Here is a 24,611-nt window from a genome sequence, read left to right on the forward strand (position 1 = left end):
GCAGCTTTTGGGGGTTTCAATTTTGTAACCCATTTGGGAGAAAGATGCTCGAAGATTCATTTGATAGAAAGAGAGGAAAGCACTCAAGGGCTCTCGCCACTTGCCTAGAGAAGAGAACCAAAGTGCACGTGCAGAGGTTGAACCGGTAATAATGAAGATGATGATCGGAGCTTGAACCTGTAAAGATAGGAGCTGATCGGAGGGCTTAAAACGCAGAAGAAGAAGGATTGTCCGATGAGGAGCTCAAAGCGTCGCCAAACAAGTTTCTTCTTCATTTTTCTTTACTTTCTTTCGTTTTTCAAACCCTATATAAAGGGGTTCTTCCATGTAAATATTTTTCTTCTTCAGACTTACACGGAGACAACACAGAGACACTTTTCATTTTACATTTTTAGAATTAGAGTAGATAGAGAGGGCGCGAGAGCCTAGGGTTTACGCGATTTCATACGATTCGAGTTCTCATGTTCTTCCTTGCATCTTGTTCGGTATATTTTCGTGTAATCTTTGTTTTCTTTTGAATAAAATTTCTTCGTTTTGTACGTTTGGTGATTTTGTGATTTTGATTTTTCCATTGATTCTGTGTTCTTGATCGATGATGTGTGAGTCCTTCTTATGTGTTTTGATTTGAAAACGAGTTGAACTCGTAGATCTGCACATTATAATTCCTTTTTTGGAATTAAACGACTCCACAGTGAGCGTGCATAATCGAGATGTCTTCTCGAGTCAGAGTTGAGTTCAACGAGAAAAAAATATTGATTTTAGCTTCTGTAAATTGTTTGAATTCTTGAAAAATCTGATTTAGACTCTATTACTCCACAGTTGAAATTCCTTTTTGGAATTACATGACTCCACAGTGAGCATGACTCACCAAGATGTCTTCTCGAGTGAAGATGAGTCTAATGAAGGAAAAATATTGTAAATTCTTTTCTGTTATTGTTGTCTTTTCAGAATCAAAAACTTTGGTTTGATTTAGGTTTTGAATTGTGAAACTGCACTTTATTTTCTCTAATTAGAGAAACTGTATTGTCTCCACAGTGAGCTTTTCTTTCCAAGGTGTCTCCTTGAGTCAGGGTGCAATTCAAAACACTAAATGAATCAAAGTATTTGATCTGACTGTACTGTTCATGAGTGTTAAATGTTAGTCCCTTATTGTTTTGTCACTCAATTATTGTCATTGCTTTCATGCATCAATAGTTTCTATATTCAGTTTTAGTTTTAATTTTAGTTTCCTTGCTTTGTTAATTTTTAGCATGTTAGTTTAGGTTGCATTCAATTCTCATTTTAGTTTAGATTCTGTCCTGTTTTACATAGATTTATATTTTAGTTTAGGTTCAGGTTTTATTTCTTTATCTTCTTCATTCATTTCTTTTATACAGATTATAGTTTAGCTTTCTTATCTTTTTAATTTCTTTGTTTTCATTTCTCTTCCCCACATTGCATTAGTAAATAATTAGTAAATAAATAACACAATACTTTAATCAAACATTTTTGAAACTTAATCATAGTTGAGTCCTTGGATTGATCCTTGGTTGACAACTATACTTCATTAGTGGGGAAATCAAGTTTGTTGGCTTTGATGCGACTAAAAGCGAGTTTAACAGACATCTTGCTGCAAGTCTTGCTGTTTTTGTTGCTTATATTTTGGTTAAGGGTTAGAGAGGAGATTTATATTTTTGACGTGAAGGTCTTCTATAAATTCCTTGTTGTAAAAACCGCAACCATTATAGTGCATTTGCTTCCTAGGTTGGAAGGACACTGGATGTAGGCATTGTTGGCCGAACCAGTATAAAAACCAGTGTTTGATTTCTCTATCCCTGCATTTTTACTTTACAATCGACTTTACTTCCAGCGCAGTCAACTACGTTTTTCCGCTGCATACAAATTTTCATTACTTGCGTTTCAAGAAAGTTTGAAAAGTTTAATACTTTGTTTTCAAGATTGCGAAAAGACTTTGTTTATTATAAACCACCAGTTCACCCCTCCTCTTGGTGTAAAAAGAAGCCTACCTGTTTTCCAACATGGCCGACTGGTCGAACTTGTAAATCCCCTAATGGAATGCCACGTGTATAAAATTTTTCTCAATGCCAATTATAAAAAAATCATTCTTTTTGTAAAATCGAAGCCTTTATTTAAATGTATCGTGGAAGAAAAATATGACAAAACCTAAACGATTTATAGAATGTGAAAACTTAAAAAAACATACTTTTACAGAAGTAAACAAGTCTGAAAATCTAAATTAATATAAATATAATGATCCCCAAAAGAACTAATTCCCCATCTCTCGTCAAACTACTGCAAACCGGCTTCATCTACAACATTATCTACTCCCGTACAAGTACGATCATCGTAGGTAGAAACCACAACCATAAACATGCAAGGGTAAGCATCCAGAAATATCATATCATATAACACAATATAACCATATTAAACACAGACTATATTAGACCATGACATTATATCCCAACATAGAAATATCACAATTGAATCATTCATAAACCAATGTCGTTTTCTTGCATTTGTCGTCACAACATGTTCTCACTAATAGGCGATTCGAGTCTTCTTTCATCATAACTTTAGACCTATTTCCTCGACTTCTCAAGGAATAATGAGTAAAAACAACAATATTGTGCGCAACGGTGCACTATACTCAGCATGAGCTGAAGCTATGTATGAGATGATATTGTGTGCATAGATCATGTTATATCCTCGTAATTTTATCGATATGTATGAGCTATCGTATTATGATACAATAGAGAGTTTAGGTCCCTTGTAGGGACAAAGGTTCGAGTGTCACCCTTCCTCCTGTGCGAGGATTGAGATGGTTAAACGTCTCACCCAATGGCTTCGACTCGTGCTGAGTATAGTTCACCGATGCGTGTAGTGTCAGTGTTTTTACTCGTTAATCCTTGAGAAGTTGGGGAGATAGGTCTGATGTTGCGATGGAAGACAACACGAGTCGCCCTGTTTTGCGAAACAAGTTTGGTACGACAAAGTTCAAGGAAACAACATAGGTTTGTATGTATGATTTGAGTTATGAGTTGAATTATGAGATATGTTGGAATGTAATGATTAATGTAGTTTGTGTTTAATAATATTATATTGAATTGCATGCCATGTTATATTTTCTGGTTACTCACCCTTGCCTGTTGTGGTTGTAGTTTCACCTACAATTATCGTACTTGTATTGGAGTAGATGGCGTTGTAGATAAGGTAGGACTGAAGTAGCGTGACGAGAGAAACATGAAATAATTATTGTTGGAATTTCTTTATATTTAAAGTTATTTTACTTTTGGAATAATTTTTTAAGACATGTAAGGTTTAAATTATGGTGATGTAAGACGCTTGAAATTATTGCGATTACTTTTGCTTCTGCGAAATTATATACGAGAAAAAAATAATTTTGACGAAATTTTTGTACGGATTATTTTAACACATGACATTCCATTAAGGGTGTTACAAAACTAATCAACGTACATCAAAGCACACAAAGTTCCAACTAGGGAACCCCTTCCAATCGGGTTACACCTTTCAGCATGTTAGCATCGGGAACCAAACGACCAGATCCAAACCCCTTCGCATGTCATTTAATGCTTGGGCTTGGGAAGTGTGTGTACTATATGCTTGTATAGTTGAGCTTCAAGACCGAGCTCTTCCAGGCCAAGTTCTACCTATGATTGTACAATCGAGCTTGAACACTGAGCTTTTCCAAGCTGAGCTCGTTAGGACGAGCTACTCTAGGCTGAGCTCCCCTAGGTTGGGTTCCAAGACTGATCACTCTTGTGAAGAGCTTCTTTGGCTGACCACTTTGGACCGACGAACATGGTCGAGCAACTACAACATGACCAGATTAAATAACATGACTGAATGGTCACAAACAATGATAATGGAAAATTAATCTTTTAATGTAGATTAAGGTATAATTGTGCTATGATTAGACCTATCATAACTACTACATATAAATGTTTTAGGTATGACTTTAAAATAACATGTATTGATTGTGACCCAACAGTCACTTCCTGATGACCTAAAATATGTGTAATCTAAAACACAACTTGTCCACTTTGTGATAACTACAAGCTTGGTCAAGGACTCCGAAACACTTATCAATTAATTTTTATTATTTATTATTTTAATTATTGTTCTAAATAGATGTCAAATAAATTTTTATTAATTTTTATTAAATTTTATATGATAAAATATATTCTTATAAATATTCAATCACATTTTTTAAAATATACATGTACGTTGTACGAATGAAAATACAAATTATGTGTTTTGAAAAATATGTTCTTGAAATTTTATTTTAAAAAATTATTTACAGAATATATTTGATGTGGAATGTTCTGGAAAACTTTGTTTTGTAAAATATTATATGTATTTCATAATCCTATTTTAAAAATCCTACTTTAAGACGTATTTTATAGGCTTTGAAAATTTTGTTTTAAAAATTTTGGTGTTTTCAATGATATTTAATATCTATTTTGTTTTCTATTTTCATTAATTTTGTTGCCTTTGATTTTTTTGAGGGTCAAAATATCTTAATTTTTGTATTTTTTTTTTCAATTTGATTATTTTTATAATAATATTTAAATAGTTAACTATAGTGTTTATGTAAGTCGTTACCTTGACAAAAAATAAGGAAAAGAAATAGTCTTACCTTCTTTTACTAACTGGTTAAGTGGTAGAATAAAACACAACAGAATCACCAAGACATGCTTCACAGCTTGTGACCTTACTGGCTCCATTTTCGTTCAATTTTCTCACATTCTCCATCCAGAGTCTGCATATAAAGTAATTTCTTTATTTATACATTGAAAACCTTCTTTCATCTCCTTCAGTCAGGGCTATGGCTTGCACGTCCACTCTCTCCCTCTACTCTCAGTCGCAGGTAACATTTCCCTCACGCACGGCTAACTATAACAGCTCTTTTCTCTCTTTTTTTTTTCTTCGTAGTTGAAACCCTAACGTTTTTGCAGGTTCGCCTCCGCAACCAGCGCCTGCAATCGCTAGCCTTAACCTCCGCCGGCTTCGCTCAATTTTTGTCATTTCCTACTCTAAACTGCCGCAGAACGCATTCTCCTAGAGTGCGATTCGGAAGCGTGGTTATGGAAGGAACTCACCCGCGCGCCACCGGTTCTCGCAGAGTCTATAGGCAGTCTCAGGCCAGTGCGCCGCTGTCCAGTGCTCCGTTGAAACAGATTGCCAACGTTGTTGGCCCCTTCGCCGTGTTGGTCGCTGTCACTTTTGGTATCAGTGTTTAGTTTTCCTTCTTTTTTTTTTGCTATTTTATTGTGTACTCTTTATTTGTTCACGTAGTTGCCTGCATTCTAATCTATGATGCTGCGTGTCAATATCGATTTCGAGTTGGCGTGTTCCGATTAAGTTGCACTCTGTTGCTAGACCAACTCGTGGTACACTCTCTTTTAACGGGCTACACCATGTTTCTTCTTTCATTAGTACTTATGGAAAAAATTATCAAAACAGGATCAGTACTCTTTGGAACTTTGATATTTGAAGTTCAAAACCAAGTGTTGATGCCACTAATCATAATTAAGAGAAAGGATTATCTTTCAAGAACTCATTCAACATTAGAATGCATCAAATGAACACATCTTTATCTGATATTCATCTGTTAAGCTAAGTAATTTTTTTTTTTAGAACTTAGAGGCAAGGGTAGCATAATTTAGACATTTTTTTCTAGGTAAGGAAATTTATTTTAAAATTAGATATAAGTGCATAGTTATCAAAGTGGATACTGTCGAAAGTTTTTGAAGCCTCTGAATATTTGTAAGCGTTTGCTTGATAAGAATATTACAAAAACATAATCATAGTATCTAAACAAAATATAGTGCCATCAAATATTAAATATCCAACGTTTCTATGCCATAATAGTCAATTATCACAATTCACAAGTGATATTTAGAAGAAAAATAACGGATGGGAATGTAATCATGTTCTCCTAGAGGGCTGTTTGAGGAGAGACTACATTTGTTCACTCATTGCAGTTTTTGATTCAGACATTACAAGTAGCTACATCCTGGCAAAAAATCTGCTTCTGCAGGTGATGGTGCTTGCATCTTAGGTTTATTGTTTGGTCATGATCATCATAGGTTTTCCTCAGCCTGGAGGCCTGCCAGAGGAATTTAAGTGGGCGCCTACGGAGGAGGAAGAAAACATAGAAGATAAAAGGAGGGGCTTTGTCAGAACGGTGTAGCGGAATGGTTAATGCGTTCAACAAACCAAGAGGGGATGAATTGGTTTCTTATCACAAATCGTTCATTTAATAATTTTCTCATAAATATAAAAATTCCTTAAAACAATTTAAACAAATTTAAAACGTAAGGAAGATAGAAAATTGCACATGTAATTTTTATACTAGTTCGGATCATACAAATCCTACATCCAGTTAACGCTTCACTAGCACAAACCAACAAACTGTTACCATCACAAAGAAAATAAACAAGTTGAAGGTTAGAACACCTTTCTTGTTACCCCAAGAGATGAAACTCACTTCCCCATTAACTCACAAGGGATACCTCCTCTGAATGCTTCAAGAAGAATGACCATCTTCTTTGAATCTTCACAAAGGATGAACACCTCCTTTGAATCTTCACAAAGAATGACAAACTTTCAACTCAACAACAACAACAACAATACTCAATCACACTCCCCATGAAAGTTCTCGCTCTATGCCAACACACCAAGTTCTCGAAGCCACAACACAAGGGTTACACAAACCCTAGAACACTTATCACCGCACACTGCAGATAAGAATTACGAAATACACTTATTTCGTATGTTGTATTTTAGGATGATAGTCCCAATCTAATTTATAGAGATCTCACCCAAGGATATCTCTAAAAATCCGTTGTCAACTAATTAACGTGTGATAATCAAAATTGATTATGCATTTAACAAATGCACAACGATAAAAAACTTGCTTAAAAATTCTCATAATTGCTTCTGATAATCAATTATGGCAAGTCATAATCGATTATTATAAGTTGATAATCGATTATTTTGAATATAAAATGAGGTTTTCTTATTCAAAACACATTTTAATGCAACATAAGGCAAACAATACATAGAATCAAAGATAAACCACATCCTATACATAAATCTACTAAATTACAAAAGAGCTTTAACACAAGATAAGTCTTCATGAAGATCTTTTTGCAATAAGAGCACTTGAGACTTGACTTTGAGACATTATCAAAACTTTTTCTTTTCAGCTTTATGCTAACAAACTTGTTGTAAAAGAGGCACATAACATATATGTCATGAAGCTGATTGGGAAAACTCAGAAGGGAAGAAATAAAATAACCAAGGAACCCGAAAAAGACAGCAATATATTGACTTAAATCCAGTTTGAGATTGCAAGCTATTTGACTCATTCTTCTCCATCCAATCATTGAATTTGTTTGTGTCAACTCATGGGCTAAACTGGAATTATAGATGGAATTATAGAAGACTCAAGTTCTAATAATATATTTATTCACTTGTATTGCAAAGTTGTATAGTGAGCATCACTGTTTGAGAGGTATTTGATATGATCCTCATGTGGCACTGTCTCCCTGAAAATTGCATGTCCCTTTTAATGTTTTGAAGCCCTATCAATACTTCATACAATATATTTTTGTTTATTACTTTTCCTATAACCAATTTCCCCTTCCCTTGAATCAAGTAAAGAAAAAATTTCATGTGTACCTCACCTACCTAGCATCTAATTCAAGTAAATATTTGACTGTAGATGGGTATACATTTTGAAATTTTTGAAATATCCTTGCTTCTCAGTTAATCAGTGTTTTTGTGCTATTTGTATGGTTCTGTTCTTTTTCTTTGTTGTTGTTGCCCTTATCTTAGTTGTTAGATTTCATAATAGTGGTTGTACTAATTTGTTTTCAGCTTACAGTTATATGGAAATTAGTGGAGAAGCTTCTTGTTCCAGCTCCGAAACAATTGAAATCTCCAACTGTTGAAACACAAGGACCGAAATGGTCTTTTGCTGCTGGGACAAATTTGTTATCCCAGCTTGGGGCAAAGATTGAGAGACAATCTAAACAAAAGCTCAATGAGTTTGCTCGAGAACTGAGGTCATTTCCTAGTATTGATATGTCAGGTATGCTGGTTGGATTGAAAATTTTATAAATGAGAAAGATATTTATGGTTATCTGGAACACTTTTGATTCAATAATGAAGATTCTTGATAATTTTTCAAAATAACTTCATTATTTTGTCATTTGTAGACTGGATCTGATTCATTTGTTTTCATGAATACCAAAGTTTTTATTGGCTAATCTAATTGATATTGGACTTTCCTCGACCTATAAGACTGTCACATCTTCCAATTGAAGGTTTGTGCCTCCTTGTTTTTTTTTTTTTCTTTTCAACTTAATTTCTTTTCACACTTTTAGGAATTAATTTGTAAAATAATTTTTTTTGGTAATTCAGGAAATACAAAATGATTTAACTTTCAATCCTTTTGATTTGTATCAATCTGGAAATATACTCATTTTGGGACTAGATTTTATTTCATTTTAGTTTTAATTATTTTATTGACAATTTTTCTGATTTTAGTTTGCCCACTTTACCACAATCTTTATATATTAATTATCTTTTTCTGTATTACCTTGTTAAAAAGTAAATTACTAAACTTTTTCTGGGTAACCTGTTATAAATTAAATTACCTAACTAAATTAATTTCTTTTATTGCTAATGTGTTTCTTGTAAAAATATTTAAACCATAATTTAATATTAGGATAAAAAATATATGATTTGATTTCTAAGTCCAATTATTTCATTTCAAAACTCCGCAAATCAATATTTTAGTCACTCATAGCACACTAGATATTTCTTGCTTCATTGCAGTTGACTCGATTGGTGGACTATTTTAAAATGTGGGTACCATAGAAATGAATGGATAAATATAAGCAAAAGGAATTGATTTATCGTACTTAAAATTTGGCAGGGCGCAACTTTGGTGATGAAGGATTATTCTTCCTTGCTGAGAGCTTGGCATTTAACCAGGTAACAACTATCCTTCATTTATCATTGCTTTCTTATTTTCTTCTATATTTATTGCGTATAGATAAGCTGCCTGTTTTAATAATGTTATTAAAAGATTTAGTGTGATGTTACCTACCGTTGAGTCATATTGCAGAATTATTTGAGTATTCATTGCTTCATTTACGTAAATAAAGAAATCCATTGAACAGCTTAATCAATTTTAACGTCTTTGAAAGCCAAACATAAGTGTCAATATAACTATCATATGTCACATGTAATGCCTTGCTTCAAAAAGGCACATTTATGTAATGGCAAGAAGGAAAACCCCATAATTCATTTTATTGTGATCCTTTTAACACGTTGAATTATTAAGTATATTTCTTCCCCAAGTATATGGCTTAAGTCAAAATGTCATCATGGCTTATTCAATGTAATTAAGGTTGGAATATTTCAATATTTACTTTAAATAAATCCATCTGTGAGCTTTAGCTAGTTGGTCTGCATGTTATATGAAGCTCATCTGAGTGTATCTGTAAAGGTCAGTGGGGCTAATACATGTTGTATTTACCACACAATTTCACTATTACTTATATGTTTTATGTATCTTATATATTTAAGTATATGTTGCATCTTTTAATGTTTATGAATAATGTTTATGAATCTTACGATTCACAATTCAAAATTTATGCTCTTCGACACGTGAAACAATTGACAATTCAACTTCCATGGTACTGATCAAAGAGGAAATAGAAAGAAAAAAGAAAGAGGACTTGCAGTGGAACTGGAGATGCATGGGACAGCAGGACAATGACAAGGAGACAACAAGATGACAACAATGTGGGATGGTAGTGGCAAGACAGCAGCGATGCTCTAGTGGAACAGTGGGTCTGTTAGAAGGCTGCAGTGGTGTGGTGTGTGTGAACTAGAGGAGATTGAGATGGGATCCGTTTGGTTATTTTCTGTTGTTTGGGTTTGGATTGGATTGGATTGTATGGCCAACCTTTAAAAATAAAAACTGTTGGACTGACCTGATATGATAGGTAAGGGAAAAAGCAGGGGGTTTTGAGAGTATACTATAGTAAGAAAAATAAAAACAAAAGCAGTTAACTGGTTACCAATTAGTTATCTGATCTGAGAAGAAGACTTTTGTATAAGTCTATATGTTGTCTTGTTAGGAAGAGTTAGGGGAGTTTTTTTTTTTTTTTTTTTTTTTTTTTTTTTGTTGATGTTTGTGACAGGGAGAAACCTGTTTCAAAGGAAAACAGTTTTCCTTTGAAAGCTTTGGCTTTTACATTGTAAAGTGAATAATACAGTGCAAAACTTTATCTTTGCTTCTTATCTGTCTTATTCTTTCATCACTGTTCCTAGGTTCCTAACACAATATGTATAACCCAAAAATAGATAATACGAGTTTTTTGGAGTTTTCTGTAAAGGGAAAATTAGGAGAGGCAAGTCCTCTCGGAAGACTTTAAAATTGTGCATGGTTGTTCCTGTTCTTACCACATTGGTAGAACAATGCTGTTCGGTTTCTTAATAAACATCCAAGAATCTATCTTGGAGTTCTCTAGTAAATTCTGGGTACCTATCACACTACTAACTATTGTAGCACTGGCGTGGCCCTTTTTCAATAATGCTGGATATATAGTATCAATGTTACTCAGAAAAAATAAACCTTATAGGATCTCACATATCTCCTAAAATATTCCTATTTCTTATAGAGAATTCGTGAACAGATTGGATAGATCAGATTTTTAAATAGAATTATATTTCATTAGGATCATATACGTTATAATTAACTAATTAATTACACTTATTGTTGATTAACTCAGAAGCATATAAATTAGTAGTTTAATACAATACAAGATTGCAGAGATTTCTATATCCAATATAATCTATATCAGCCAAATCTTGTTTATGGACAAATTAGCTATGTGGAACTTGGGTTTTGGTTCATAATCTCAATCTGTAATCTTCCAGTCGAATCGTTTTTGTAGTTCATAAAAAAATAGTTTAATGAAAGATGCTCTTTGGTGCTCTCTCTTTGAGCACATGCTAAATATAGTTTGTTATGAAGACTGCAGAAGAAGTGAGTTTTGCTGCAAATGGAATAACTGCAGCTGGGTTGAAGGCTTTTGATGGCGTTCTTCAATCAAACATCACATTGAAGACTCTTGATCTTTCAGGAAACCTAGTTGGAGATGAAGGTGCCAAGGTCAGTCCCAAGTGTTTCTCTGAATTCAGGATTTGGGTTCATTACTGTTACAGTTCTTTTATTTTATATAATTATTTGAAAGGTCCTTAAAACATATGTTAGGGTGTTTTTTATAAAAGTTGTGTGCGTTCATACACTTATGTCAGTAAGACAATTTTAAACTGTTACGTGAAATGTTGTGAATGTTTTTGTTTCTAAAATTTCCTCAGACAAGAGCCATTTGGGCTTTTAAATGTGACAGTGTACAAGAAAACACGCCTTATGTTGAAGTTCGATCTTTATTTAGAAATTGGGGTGACATGTATTGACCACTTGCTCACTGAGGCTTTGATCATGGTCATGATAGATTATAAGAGGCTTTGATACCGTGGTCATGACTGATTATAATAATTTAGATAAAGACTCATGTATTTTTTTTTTATCCGGGGCCCTTATTTTCCTTTAATTCATAATCTTCATATTGTTATTGTTAATGTTGTTTCTTTCTTATTATTAATAATAAAAAATTCTCAAATTCTCGCTACATCTTACATGCTTATGTAAGATTGAGCAATTATGAAAATCCTGCTCTTTGTTTTGATCAAGTGTGTTCTTACTTGTAATGAAAAATTTGTAATGAATTATTCAATTTACAGTAGAGCTATCAAAACGGATAACCCGACCCAACTCAGCCCGACCCATCACAGGTTGGTTACTTAGTGAGCCAACCCAATCCGGCTCATTTATTAGCGAGCCAGAAAAACTTGAACCCGGCCCAACCCACCACAGGTTGGTGGGTAAACAGGTGGCTCACTAGCCCATTTAATTACATTTTTTTTAAATAAAAAAATACAAACTTTCTGTAATTTAAATTTAAACAAATTTCACTCCCAAAAAATTATGTCAAAGACAATTCAAAATAATAATAAAAAGTACAATATAATCCAAATGTCATCCAAAAACAAACACAAAAAACATACAAATAAGTTTTTTATATTCATCATTTTTTGTTCCTTATTCAACATCAACAAAAAATTAATAGTTTAATCTGTAACATAATTTCTCGAATTCAAAGATATCAAAAAGAGTTTGTTCAAATAATATATACTCAAATTATTTAAATAAAATGAACAAAATCTGATACAAGCATGTCTTCAAATCCCCCAGAACAAAAAAACAAATTCACAAATCCCTATTTTTGTCATTATAGGGTTTTTGAAAAAAAAAAGAAAGGAGAAGTGAGAAAACAAAAATGTGGAGAAAAGAGAAAAAAAAGGAAGGGTGTTTTACCTCTTCCTTGAAGAATTTCAAGAGCACCGTCAGATGAGAGCAAGTACCGTGAGAGTGATTTGTGAGAGCAGAGGTTACTTTTTTGGTATACATAGTGAGTGAAGAGAGTATTTTATTTTTTAGGGTTTCATAAATAAAATAATAAATTAAAAAAATAAAATTAGATAGGTGGGTTGATGGGCCAACCTGGCTCACCACGGGTTCAACTCGCATGAGCCGGGTCTAAATGAGCCGGGTTGAAATCTGACCCACATATAGGTGGGTTGTATTTTTCAAACCCAACCCGGCCTGAACCCGTGACGGGCCGGGTTGGTCCGTGGGTTATGACCCATTTTGACAGCTCTAATTTACGGTCTTATTTCTATGTCCAAATAATTTGAACGGAGGCAGACATGTAGGGGTAGCAGGCTAACTGCTAGACGATGCCTTTTGCTTTTATGATTCTAACTACTTTTTCTTTATACAAGTCATTAAAATTGTTGACATGATTTCCTGGAGGCTTTTGTTATTGACTGGTCAATGGTTGTTTATATTACATGTTCTGTGATTATTCTTGTTATTGCCTCCAATCATTTCATAATTGTTAGAAGTCCCACATCGACTAGAAATAAGGCAAATTCATAGTATATAAGTGGATGTAAACCTCATCTTACAAGCTGGTTTAGTGGGGTTGAGTTAGGCTTAAAGTCCATTTCTAACATGGTATCAGAACCATCGTTAAAGCCTATCTTAGCGATATTTGTTTGTTGGGCAGATTGTTCCACCCGCTATCTGGCTGCTATCAGACCACCCATTAATGTCTAGTCCCATGTTAGAGATGTATATACCTCGACGTGAGGGGGGTGTGTTGGAAGTCCCATATCGACTAGAGAAAAGGCCAATTTATATAGCATATAAGTGGATGCAAACCTCACCTTACAAGCCGGTTTTGTGGGGTTGAGTTAGGCTTAAAATCTACTTCTAACCATAATCATTACTGTTGGATAATAAATTGAGTTTTGATGCTTATAGTTGAATAGAGTGAAAACTCCCTTGTGTTCAATACACACATAGGGTTCTCTATTTATAATAGAAGAAATATGAGTTAAGCCCAAAATACAATTGAGAAATAATAACAAACTAACTAAAAGATAAAAGATAGATATAAACTAAATATAATATCTCTAACACTCTCCCTCAAGCTGGAGCATAATAATAAATTGAGTTTTGATGCTTATAGTTGAATAGAGTGAAAACTCCCTTGTGTTCAATACACACATAGGGTCCTTTATTTATAATAGAACAAATATGGGCTAAGCCCAAAATACAAATAAGAAATAATAACAAACTAACTAAAAGATAAAAGATAGATATAAACTAAATATAATATCTCTAACACTCTCCCTCAAGCTGGAGCATAATAATAAATTGAGTTTTGATGCTTATAGTTGAATAGAGTGAAAACTCCCTTGTGTTCAATACACACATAGGGTTCTCTATTTATAATAGAAGAAATATGAGTTAAGCCCAAAATACAATTGAGAAATAATAACAAACTAACTAAAAGATAAAAGATAGATATAAACTAAATATAATATCTCTAACACTCTCCCTCAAGCTGGAGCATACAGATTGTATGGACCAAGCTTGGAATACATAAACTTAGGGACCGGATTGCCATTAAGTAAGGATGGGGCTTGCATCAAAACTACAGGGACTGCCATCACTGACTGATGGGGCCTGTATACAGGGACTGCCATCACTGACTGATGGGGCCTGTAGTAGCTAGAAGCGACAAAACTACAAGGATTGCCATCATTGACTAGTGGAGTCTGAAAGTCTGAAACTTGGCTGGAAACATACTTCCCCTCACGACGAACAGCGGAAATGACGGCGCGCCGATGACAGACCGTGAAAGTGAAAAATCATAATGAGCTCTTATTCATCAAAGCACCCAAAAACAAATCTGACAGATTTGGCAAAGGGTTGGTGAAATTGTTTCAACCCATAATTTTAGTGTTGAAATTTCTTTGTGTTAACCACCAACTGTCCTTGAAGACCTTAGAGAAGAAGATAGCGGAAGCAGTAGAGGTAGGACTAGGTGTTGGTGCATCGGTGGCACAAGTGGCGGAGACGACGGCCGGAGACGGTGGCTGGCGGTGGCGGCCGGCCGGTGGCGGACGACCGGCGACGGTGGCCGGAGATGGTGGACGGCCGACAGGTGGCGACTGGTGGTGAGCGGCAACGGGCAATGGCGGACAGCAACACCGGACATATGCGAGACAGAAACCAAAGATTGCCCATTGAAGTATAAAGGCACATGTTGAAACAAAAACTTTTAGGGGGCCGCCGGTGGCCGCCACCGGCGGGAACAAAGACAAAGTAGAAAAGGATCAGAAAACCTGCTTTGATACCGAATTGAATAGAGTGAAAACTCCCTTGTATTCAATACACACATAGGGTTCTCTATTTATAATAGAAGAAATATGGGTTAAACCCAAAATACAAATAAGAAATAATAACAAACTAACTAAAAGATAAAAGACAGATATAAACTAAATATAATATCTCTAACACTTATAAATAGCATCTTTGTATTTTCTATTTTTCTTATATTGATGAGGCTGTTTTCAATCAATTATAATATTGAATATTATATGAAAAAGAACAAGTCAAATGTTTTATTGGAGCTTGATTCACTGATTTAGGCTACTATATAGCTCCTTTGAATAAATTGAATCTGTTGAGTGTCGTTCTTGTGGCTAGTGACATATCCATTCAAGTGCACATGAGGAATACAATGGATTATTATAATTTATAAAATTGACATACATACATAGCCGTATTTGTTCACTAAGTTGCTATGGCACAAAGATCCTCTCTGATACTGTATTTGCTGGAATATATTCATTTCTCTTTTGCCATAAAGAACCAGGGACTAAAGATTAAGAAGCTTATGGCTTAGCTAACCATGATGGTTATTAGAACTGATTTTGAGATATGTTTATAGCCCATCTCTATCCTCTCTCAAACAGATAAAAGATTATAACTTTGTTGACAGTTAGTGCTGATCATTGACTCATTGTCATACACTTATGTATAATTATTGTATTTAACTATTAATTGTCAATATCCTTGTTCACTCTTCACAGTGCTTATGTGACATATTGGTGAATAACTCTAGCATTGAGAAACTCCAGCTAAACAGTGCTGACTTGGGTGATGAGGTTAGCTTGGTGATTCATTTTTGTCAGAGAATGGCTACCAAATGAAATTAAGAAATGCTAACTTTGTTATGCAGGGTGCAAAAGCTATTGCTGAAATGTTGAAGAAAAATTCAAGTTTGCGGGTTCTTGAACTGAACAATAATATGATTGAATATTCTGTATGGAATTTACCCAAGCTTATTCTAAGAGCGTAGATGTGAGTGTCCAAATATTATATTTTAATATGTTTCTCGGAAATGGAGGCAGGGATTTTCAAGTCTGGCTGGAGCACTTCTTGAGAATAACAGTATACTAAATATACATCTCAAGTGAGTAAGATTGTCACATCAAGTATTCTCCCCAAAATTTTGAGGAAGTAGCAGTTTAATTTATGATCTTCATGCTTTTTGATTGCTTTGACTAAATCTTTAATCTCATTACTTTGTTCTTTTCCTCTTTTGTGAATCCTTCTGACATTATCACTATTCAAGTGGCAATTATGGTGGTGCTTTGGGGGCTAATGCATTGGCTAAAGCACTTGAGAGCAACAAGTCATTAAGGGTACTATCTTGTTTTCTTTTCGATGTGCTGGGTTGTTAAGATCATTAGATATTGTTAGTTATAAATATATATTATCTTTATCTTTTATCTTTAATTAGTTTGTTATTATTCCTTATTTGTATTTTGGACTTAGTCCATATGTCTTTTATTATAAATAGAGTATCCTATCCTTATGTGTATATTCAGTACAAGGGAGATTGATCTCATACATAGTTTTTCATTATATTCAACATGGTATCTATAGCCTAAGGTTCTTTTTGATGTGTTGGATTGTTAAGATCATTAGATATTGTTAGTTATAGATATATATTATTTTTATCTTTTATCTTTAATTAGTTTGTTATTATTCCTTATTTGTATTTTGGACTTACATATTTCTTCTATTATAAATAGAAGACCCTATCCTTATGTGTATATTCAATACAAGGGAGATTAATCCCATACATAGTTTTTCATTATATTCAACATGGTATCTATAGCTAAGATTCTTTGGAAAAATATTCGTTGCCCTTGTCCACTACAACTATCGTCGCTACCGTTAGAGCCACTGCTGCTACTATTGTCATCATCGCCGAAGCATCAATTTCAACCGATGACCATGATTTTGCTCGTCTTGGTCAAGTGACCACAATGCCGTCTAGATCACTATCATCGAAGTCCAGACATGCTCTCACGATCATAGTTCACTTCCGCCATACTTTCTACTCACTTGTGGCTGCACGTGTGTTGTTGACTCTGGGGCCGACCACTTTTTTTGGACTTGTCATGACCTACTCTTTCTGGATCTGACCTGGTTATGTTAATTGGGCTTTTTTCGGGTTTTAGGTAGAGCCGTCAAAATGGGTCACAACCCGCGAGCCAACCCAGCCCGTCACGGGTTCGGGCCGGGTTGGGTTTGAAAAATACAACCCACTTACATGCGGGTCAGATTTCAACCCAGCTCATTTAGACCCGGCTCATGCGGGTTGAACCCGTGGTGAGCCGGGTTGGCCCACCAACCCACCTACCTAATTTTATTTTCTTAATTTATTAATTTATTTATGAAACCCTAAAAAATAAAATACTTTCTTCACTCACTGTGTATACCAAAATAGTAACCTCTGATCTCACAAATCACAAAACACCCTTTCTTTCTTTTTCTCTTTTCTCCACATTTTTGTTTTTTCACTTCTCTTTCTTTTTTTTTTTCAAAAACCCTATAATGACAAAAAAAAGGGGTTTGCGAATTTGTTTTTTGTTCTGGAGGATTTGAAGACATGGAATGATTTTTTCATATTGTGACGTATCAGATTTTGTTCATTTTATTTAAATAATTTGAGTATATATTATTTGAACAAGTTCTTTTTGATATCTTTGAATTTGGAAAATTATGTTACCGATTAAACTATTAATTTTTTGTTGATGTTGTTGAGTACTGATTCTCTTTTTTTTTTACTAATATTTTTTTATTGATTGTCGGAATTGTTCTGATATTAGAAAAATCTTTATTAGTGAATTTGGAGACAACAAGAACATGGGTCAAGGGTTACAACAAGAACAAAAAATGATGAATATATAAGAAACTTATTTGTATGTTTCTTAAAATTGTTTAAATTTAAATTACAGAAAGTTTGTATTTTTTTTTTATTTTAAGAAAAATGTAATTAAATGGGTTAGTGAGCCAACCCGTTTACCCACCAACCCGTGGTGGGTTGAGTCGGGTTGAAGTTTTTCTGGCTCGTTAATAAATGAGTCGGGTTGGGTTGACTCACTAAGTGACCAACCCGTGGTGGGCCGGGCCGGGTCGAGCCGGGTTACCCGTTTTGACAGCTCTAGTTTTAGGTTTTTATTCTCTTGTTTGTTCATGGCTTCTGACCTTTCTTCTGTCATTAGTACATCTAATCCTGTCATTAGTACGTTTGACCCGTCCATATATACTAACTATGTCAATGTGCATTTATCTATTGATAAGTTAGATGACACTAATTATGCGACTTGGGCATCAAACGTTAAACTTTGGCTTAAGAGTCAGGGGTATGTAAGTCAGAAACAACAATAGGGGTGAATTTTGTTATGCTATTGATGTGTTGCCTAGTAATAATATGCAACATGATGGTTTATGGGACATGGATATTCTTTATATCCACAAAGATATTGGTATTCTTGAGGAGGGTGGGTTTGATTTCTTGGTGTCAATGGTTGGGGGAAATGCACGAAGCGTTTTACTTGAGAGTTGCAATAGTAACATGGACTGGGAGTGGGGAAAAATTCATCCAAGAATTCCAGATATTGGTGTCACAAACAAATAAAAAACCAGAAGATCAATTGCAGGGAATTTTCTTTGCAGGGCTACAGTCTAACATTCACAATTGGTTGTCGCAACAGGATCTAAAGGACTTGATGAGAGATTTGCAAAGTGTCCTAATTGTGGGAGAAAAGCCAACAATGAAGAATCACACCCTCAGTAGGGAAGAAAAAACCAAAACTGAAGGGAGATTTGTAACAAAATAAATATAGTATGATGGAGGAGGAAGGGGATGCAACAATAAAGAGAGTTGAAGTTGGAGATGCAACCAAGCAACAATTTTTCTCAAAATCAGATTTACTTAATGTGAATAAGAATTCATGGTTAAACATAGATGTGATAATTATTGGAACATCAATGACATTGGAATAATTTTGTATAGATTGAGTTATTTTTAGTTTATACAATAAAGAATATTACTCTTATTTCTCTTTTCAATTATGGATTCCTAACACCTTATCTCTAAAAGTTTTTGGGTCTACATGTTTTGTTTATAATTTCAGTCTTGGTCTTGATAAGTTAGCTCCTCTATCACATAAATGTGGTTTTTTAGGCTTTAAAAGATCAAAGAAAGGATACAAGTGTTTTTCTCCTTCTCTTAATCGCTATTTTGTCTCTGCAGATGTCACCTTCAATGAGTCTTCCTTTTATTTTAATGATCAATCTTCTTTTGATATGTCTCCTTCTATTACTATCAATATTCCTGATATTTGTGCTCCTTCAATTGTGCCTAGTCTACTAGGTGTTTTTCAACAACCACCAGGTGTTTTTCAACCACCACCAGGTGTTTTTCAACCACCACCAGGTGTTTTTCAACCACCACCAGGTGTTTTTCAACCATCATCAGGTGTTTCTCAACAACCACCAAGTGGCTGAATTCAAGTGCCAACTACCTTGTCTCCTCCAGCTCCGACAATTGAGTCTACATTTCCAATTACACTTTGAAAAGGTATATATTCTACTTGTAATCCCTCTCCATATTATATTGCTTTAAGTTATCATAGATTTTGTTCAATTTTTTATACCTTCCTTTCGTCTATTTCTTCTATGACCATCTCGAAGTCTGTTATTGATGCCTTAGTCCATCTTGGTTGGCGTCAGGCCATGCTAGATGAACTAAGTGCTGGTCTAGAAAATCTGTTGCTAGTTGCAGGTGGGTTTTTGCCATCAAAGTTGAACTGATGGAACTATTGATCGCCTTAAATCTTGTCTTGTGGCTAAAGGTTACAAATAAATTTTTGGTTTGAATTATGGTGATACTTTTTCTCAAATGGCAAAGATGGTGTCTATTCGTTTATTTATAGCCATGGCAGCTCTTTAACTATGGCCTCTTTACCAAATGGATGTCAAAAATGAATTCCTCAACGGAGATTTGCAAAACGAGATTTATATGGAGAAACTTCCAGGATTTGTTGCTCAAGAGGAATCTTTTGGGTTGGTATGTCGTCTTCGCAAATCCTTATATGGCCTAAAATAGTCTCCTAGGGTCTGGTTTGGAAAATTTAGTAACATCATTCAACAATTTGGTATGACTCGGTGTGAGGTAGATCATTTAGTCTTTTACCGTTACTCGAGTGTTTGATGTGTCTACTTGATAGTATATGTTGATGGCGTCATTCTTACAGGCAGTGATAGTCATGACATCTCTATGATGAAACAACATCTTTGTAACCATTTTCAGACCAAAGATCTTGGCAAACTTAGATATTTCTTGGGTATTGAGGTGGCACAATCCAATGATGGTATTGTTATATCTTAAAAGAAGTATGCATTGAATAGTTTGGAGGAAATTGGGTTGATGAATTCTAAATCTTTTAACACACCCATGGACTCTAATACTAAAATTCTACCAAAACAGGGGAGCCTATGTTAGATCCCGAGAAATATAGAAGACTAGACGGAAAATTGAATTATCTTACAGTTACTCGTCTTGACATTTCCTTTGTAGTTAGTGTGGTAAGCCAATTCCTTAATTCTCCATGTGAAGATCATTGGAATGCAATTATCTGTATATTAAAGTTATATTAAAGTATATTAAAGGATCTCCTGAAAAGTGGTTGTTATATGGTTCAAATAACCCTACAAGAGTGGTTTGTTATTCAGATGTTGATTGGGTAGGACTTCTTCTGATAGAAGGTCTACATCTGGATATTGTGTCTTTATTGGTGGTAACTTGATCTGTTGGAAAAGCAAGAAATGGAGTGTTGTGGCAGAATATAGAGCTATGGCCTTAACCACTTGTGAGCTTGTTTGGCTTAAGCAATTGCTTAGAGAGTTACAATTTGGAGATGTCACTCAAATGACACTTATATGTAACAATCAGGTTGCTCTTGATATTATTTCTAATCTTGTCTTTCATGGGAGGAGCAAACACATTGAGATTGAGTGTCATTTCATTTAAGAGAAGATTGTATCTGAAGATATCAAGACTAAGTTCGTTAATTCAATTAATTAGCAAATATTTTCACCAAGTCGTTATGGGGGCTTGATTATATTTGTAACAAGCTTGGTACATACAATTTGTATGCACTAGCTTGAGAGAAAGTGTAAGATATATTATCTTTATCTTTTATCTTTAGTTAGTTTGTTATTATTTCTTATTTGTATTTTAGGTTTAGTCCATATTTCTTCCATTATATATAGAATATCCTATGTGTATATTGAACATAAGGAAGATTAATTCCATACATAATTTTTCACTATATTCAACGGTTAGTTATTATATCCTGTGTCAGTTACAATATCATGTTTATTTAGGCTTAGCCCATATTTTCCATAATGAGTTCTCATTATAAATGCATTATTCTGTATATTTTCTGCACAATTACAAATTGTTGCTGCATCCACTAGAAAAATACTTGGCTACGGCATTAAACAAGAACAATTTACCCTCGAACTTTAATATATGGACAGGAACTTCATTTGCATGGAAATTCTATTGGAGATGAAGGAATCCGTTCTTTGATGGCGGGATTATCTTCACATAAAGGTTAACTTGTACTGATTTCTGATATTGATGACAGTTATTTATGCTTCCACAGTTCCACTTCAGTATTAAACAATTAACTGACAAGTAGTAATTCTGAAGGGAAACTTACACTTCTGGACATTGGCAACAACTCATTAACAGCTAAAGGTGCATTCCATGTGGCTGAGTATGTTAAGAAGAGCAGAAGTCTGTTATGGTTAAACCTTTACATGAATGACATTGGTGATGAGGTATTCTGTCCCCTATTTCACATTATAAATCTTGTTGATATTGTGTGTGAGGTCATATGATAATTACGATCCTTAAGATGTTTAAGGATTATTTTTCCCCGTAACCTATCAGTAGAAATTGCATTTTATTCTGTCAAAATATCACGAATATGATGCATAAACTATCAAGTATATAATATGAATAGTAAATTGATGTGTATAACTCAGAAATAACCATGCGTCACCCTGGATGTCCAAATTGCCATACCTGAGAAAACTTATGTTTAGGTTTTCTCATTATTATTCAGTAACAACTACTACAACGAAATAAATAGTCCTGCAAAGGCAGATTTTTAAGAGGACAAGGGGCTCTGATTATATTGATTAACTAGTGTATAATTGTTAGGGAGCCGGAAAAATTGCAGCTGCTTTAAAGGAAAATCGGTCAATAACAACATTGGATCTGGTAAGAAGAGATCCTATTTTTGTTTCCTTTTATGTTTGCTCTTTGTACATGTCTTGTTACTCCCCCTGCTCTGGTCATTAAAAAACAAAAAAAAAAAAAGAAGAAAAACCAAGAATATCGAGGCTGTAATGTAATACTATTGCTTAGGACATGACTTGTCTGAGTTTAATATTGCAGGGTGGAAATAACATTCACGCTGATGGTGTTAATGCCGTTGCTCAAGTTTTAAAAGATAATTTAGTTATTACCACTGTAAGCGCCTCAACAGTTATTTAGTTTCTCGTCTTTGTTCTGTTCGTCTTTCTATACTCTAATACAGATTTTGTCTCATTCTTAGTTGGAACTTAGTTATAATCCCATCGGACCAGATGGAGCCAAGGCCTTGGCTGAAGTTCTCAAGTTTCATGGGAACTTAAAAACGCTTAAGCTTGGTTGGTGCCAGGTAACCTTTTCATCATGGACTACTTGTAAATTGTTTGTTACAACTTTTATTTGTGACATAGAATAACATTACAGATAGGAGCAAAAGGAGCAGAGTTCATTGCAGATGCTTTAAAATACAATACCACAATATCAATTTTGGACTTGCGAGCAAACGGACTACGAGATGAAGTTTGTTTTCAGTACCTTGAGTCATTTTTCCTTCTAAACTCTTTTTTCCAATCCTTCGTCAGTCAGTCTGAGTATGCTATTGTTTTATGAATCAACTACTGCAGGGTGCGCAGTGCCTGGCTCGCAGCTTGAAAGTGGTTAATGAAGCTTTAACCTCTCTAGATTTAGGATTCAATGAAATAAGGGTATGAATGTATATTTTTGGTTCCTGAGGAAATTATGTTGTCTCTAATGTTGTCTGATTCACAGGATGACGGAGCATTTGCTATTGCTCAAGCACTCAAGTCTAATGATGATGTAGCTGTTACATCCCTTAACATTGCAAGTAACTTCCTCACAAAATTTGGGCAGGTGATGTATATTGTGCTATTTCTATTGTTTTTGCTCAGTTTAAGCGTCCATTTTATTTTATTTTATGTTTGAATATACTTCAACTGCAGGGTGCATTGGCTGATGCAAGAGACCATGTCTTGGAGATGACAGAAAAGGAAATCAACATCTTCCTCTAAATGACATTATATTCTGCAATAAATATTTTTTTATAAACTAGAGCTATTTTTTATTTATTTTAATTTTGCATATATGCTGCCGGCAAATACTGGTGAGAACTCATCATATGAAAATTTTGAATTCTAACCAATTTATTGAGGGAAAGTATAGAAGTTTGTTTGCACTGTAGCCTTATATTGTTGATCTCGAAACCGTTACAGCGGTTGGAAGATTTAGTTGACAACAATAGTGATAGCTTGTGGGCATAGGTATGCAGTTGGAATTTACCTTTGCCAGTAGTGGATTTTTCCTCCGAATCATAGTTGCCAAATTACTTAGAGTTATCAAATGGAAGTTTTAAGATGATATTTGAATTATTAATTTATTATGATGCTAATTATGTTGCATACGATAGATGCGCGAAGCTCACTTGAGTCTTTTGTTTCCATCTTTTATGAACCTTGTGTACTTTGATATATATATATATATATATATATATATATATATATATATAGGCTACTTGGTATTGGGTCCATGCTTTACTTGCATTATAAAATTGGTGCGATCAGTTGAAGACGCACAAAGAAAAAGAAAAAGAAAGAATTGCGTCTTCCATCTCCGAAGAAAATTGCAGTCTGGTTAGAGAATTGGACACAGCTGAAGGGTAATGATTGATATTTTGATTCATTCATAATCTAATAATACTTTAACTTTTCATGATATTTTTTTAACTTGTTTAACTTACTAAAAAAACTATATAAAATTATTAATCATAGTTTCATACTCGAGCAATTTCAACATTGTTGACCTTAAAATGTGGTATAATTAGATTTTGTTGAAGTTTAATGATCTGATGAATTTGTTTGTATTGAATTATGTTTTTATGATACAAATTTGCACGATTTTAGTACTTGAAATATTTTTTATAGTCTATCTATTTATGTTTAGTTTTTGCTGCCAATAACATAATGTAGTTGTTATTTATAATTTTTATTTTTAGTTCATTTTTTTTTTTAATTTTTTAACTCAGATGGTAAATTTATTTTTTCCTTCACCAGCAAATTGATTGACAAATTGGAAACTAGAGACGGAAAGATAAAAATTAATGTCAAATTCATTTCATTAAGAGTACAACAAAAAACACGTACTTAAGTAAAAGTAAGAAATATTTTTGACAATAAGACAGAAAATTTAATGATAAATCAATAAAATACCAAATTTACGAATGCTTAAAACTTAAATAAAATTTAAAATTATTTATTTTGAAATTTTTTTAACAACGTAAAACAAAAAGCATTTATAAGTTACATGTAAGAAAATAAATATCAC

The 24,611-nt window shown here is 34.0% G+C and overlaps 1 protein-coding gene across 1 annotated transcript; it reads left to right on the plus strand.

Annotated features, from left to right (window-relative positions):
- The first annotated feature begins 4,687 nt into the window (after nucleotides 1-4,687).
- Nucleotides 4,688-23,648, plus strand: LOC106772372 (protein NLRC3). Its single transcript, XM_014658749.2, has 18 exons — nucleotides 4,688-4,888; nucleotides 4,977-5,247; nucleotides 7,913-8,119; nucleotides 8,969-9,027; nucleotides 11,081-11,218; nucleotides 15,619-15,693; nucleotides 15,768-15,851; nucleotides 15,940-16,001; nucleotides 16,164-16,233; nucleotides 21,431-21,506; nucleotides 21,606-21,736; nucleotides 22,122-22,181; nucleotides 22,359-22,433; nucleotides 22,519-22,623; nucleotides 22,698-22,793; nucleotides 22,898-22,978; nucleotides 23,043-23,144; nucleotides 23,234-23,648. The coding sequence occupies exons 1-18, from the start codon at nucleotides 4,847-4,849 to the stop codon at nucleotides 23,300-23,302; spliced, it is 1,803 nt and encodes a 600-aa protein (XP_014514235.1). The 5' UTR covers nucleotides 4,688-4,846; the 3' UTR covers nucleotides 23,303-23,648.
- Nucleotides 23,649-24,611: the final 963 nt, after the last annotated feature.

The sequence above is a fragment of the Vigna radiata genome, chromosome 8, assembly GCF_000741045.1.
Source record: "Vigna radiata var. radiata cultivar VC1973A chromosome 8, Vradiata_ver6, whole genome shotgun sequence".
NCBI classification, from domain to species: Eukaryota; Viridiplantae; Streptophyta; class Magnoliopsida; order Fabales; family Fabaceae; genus Vigna; species Vigna radiata.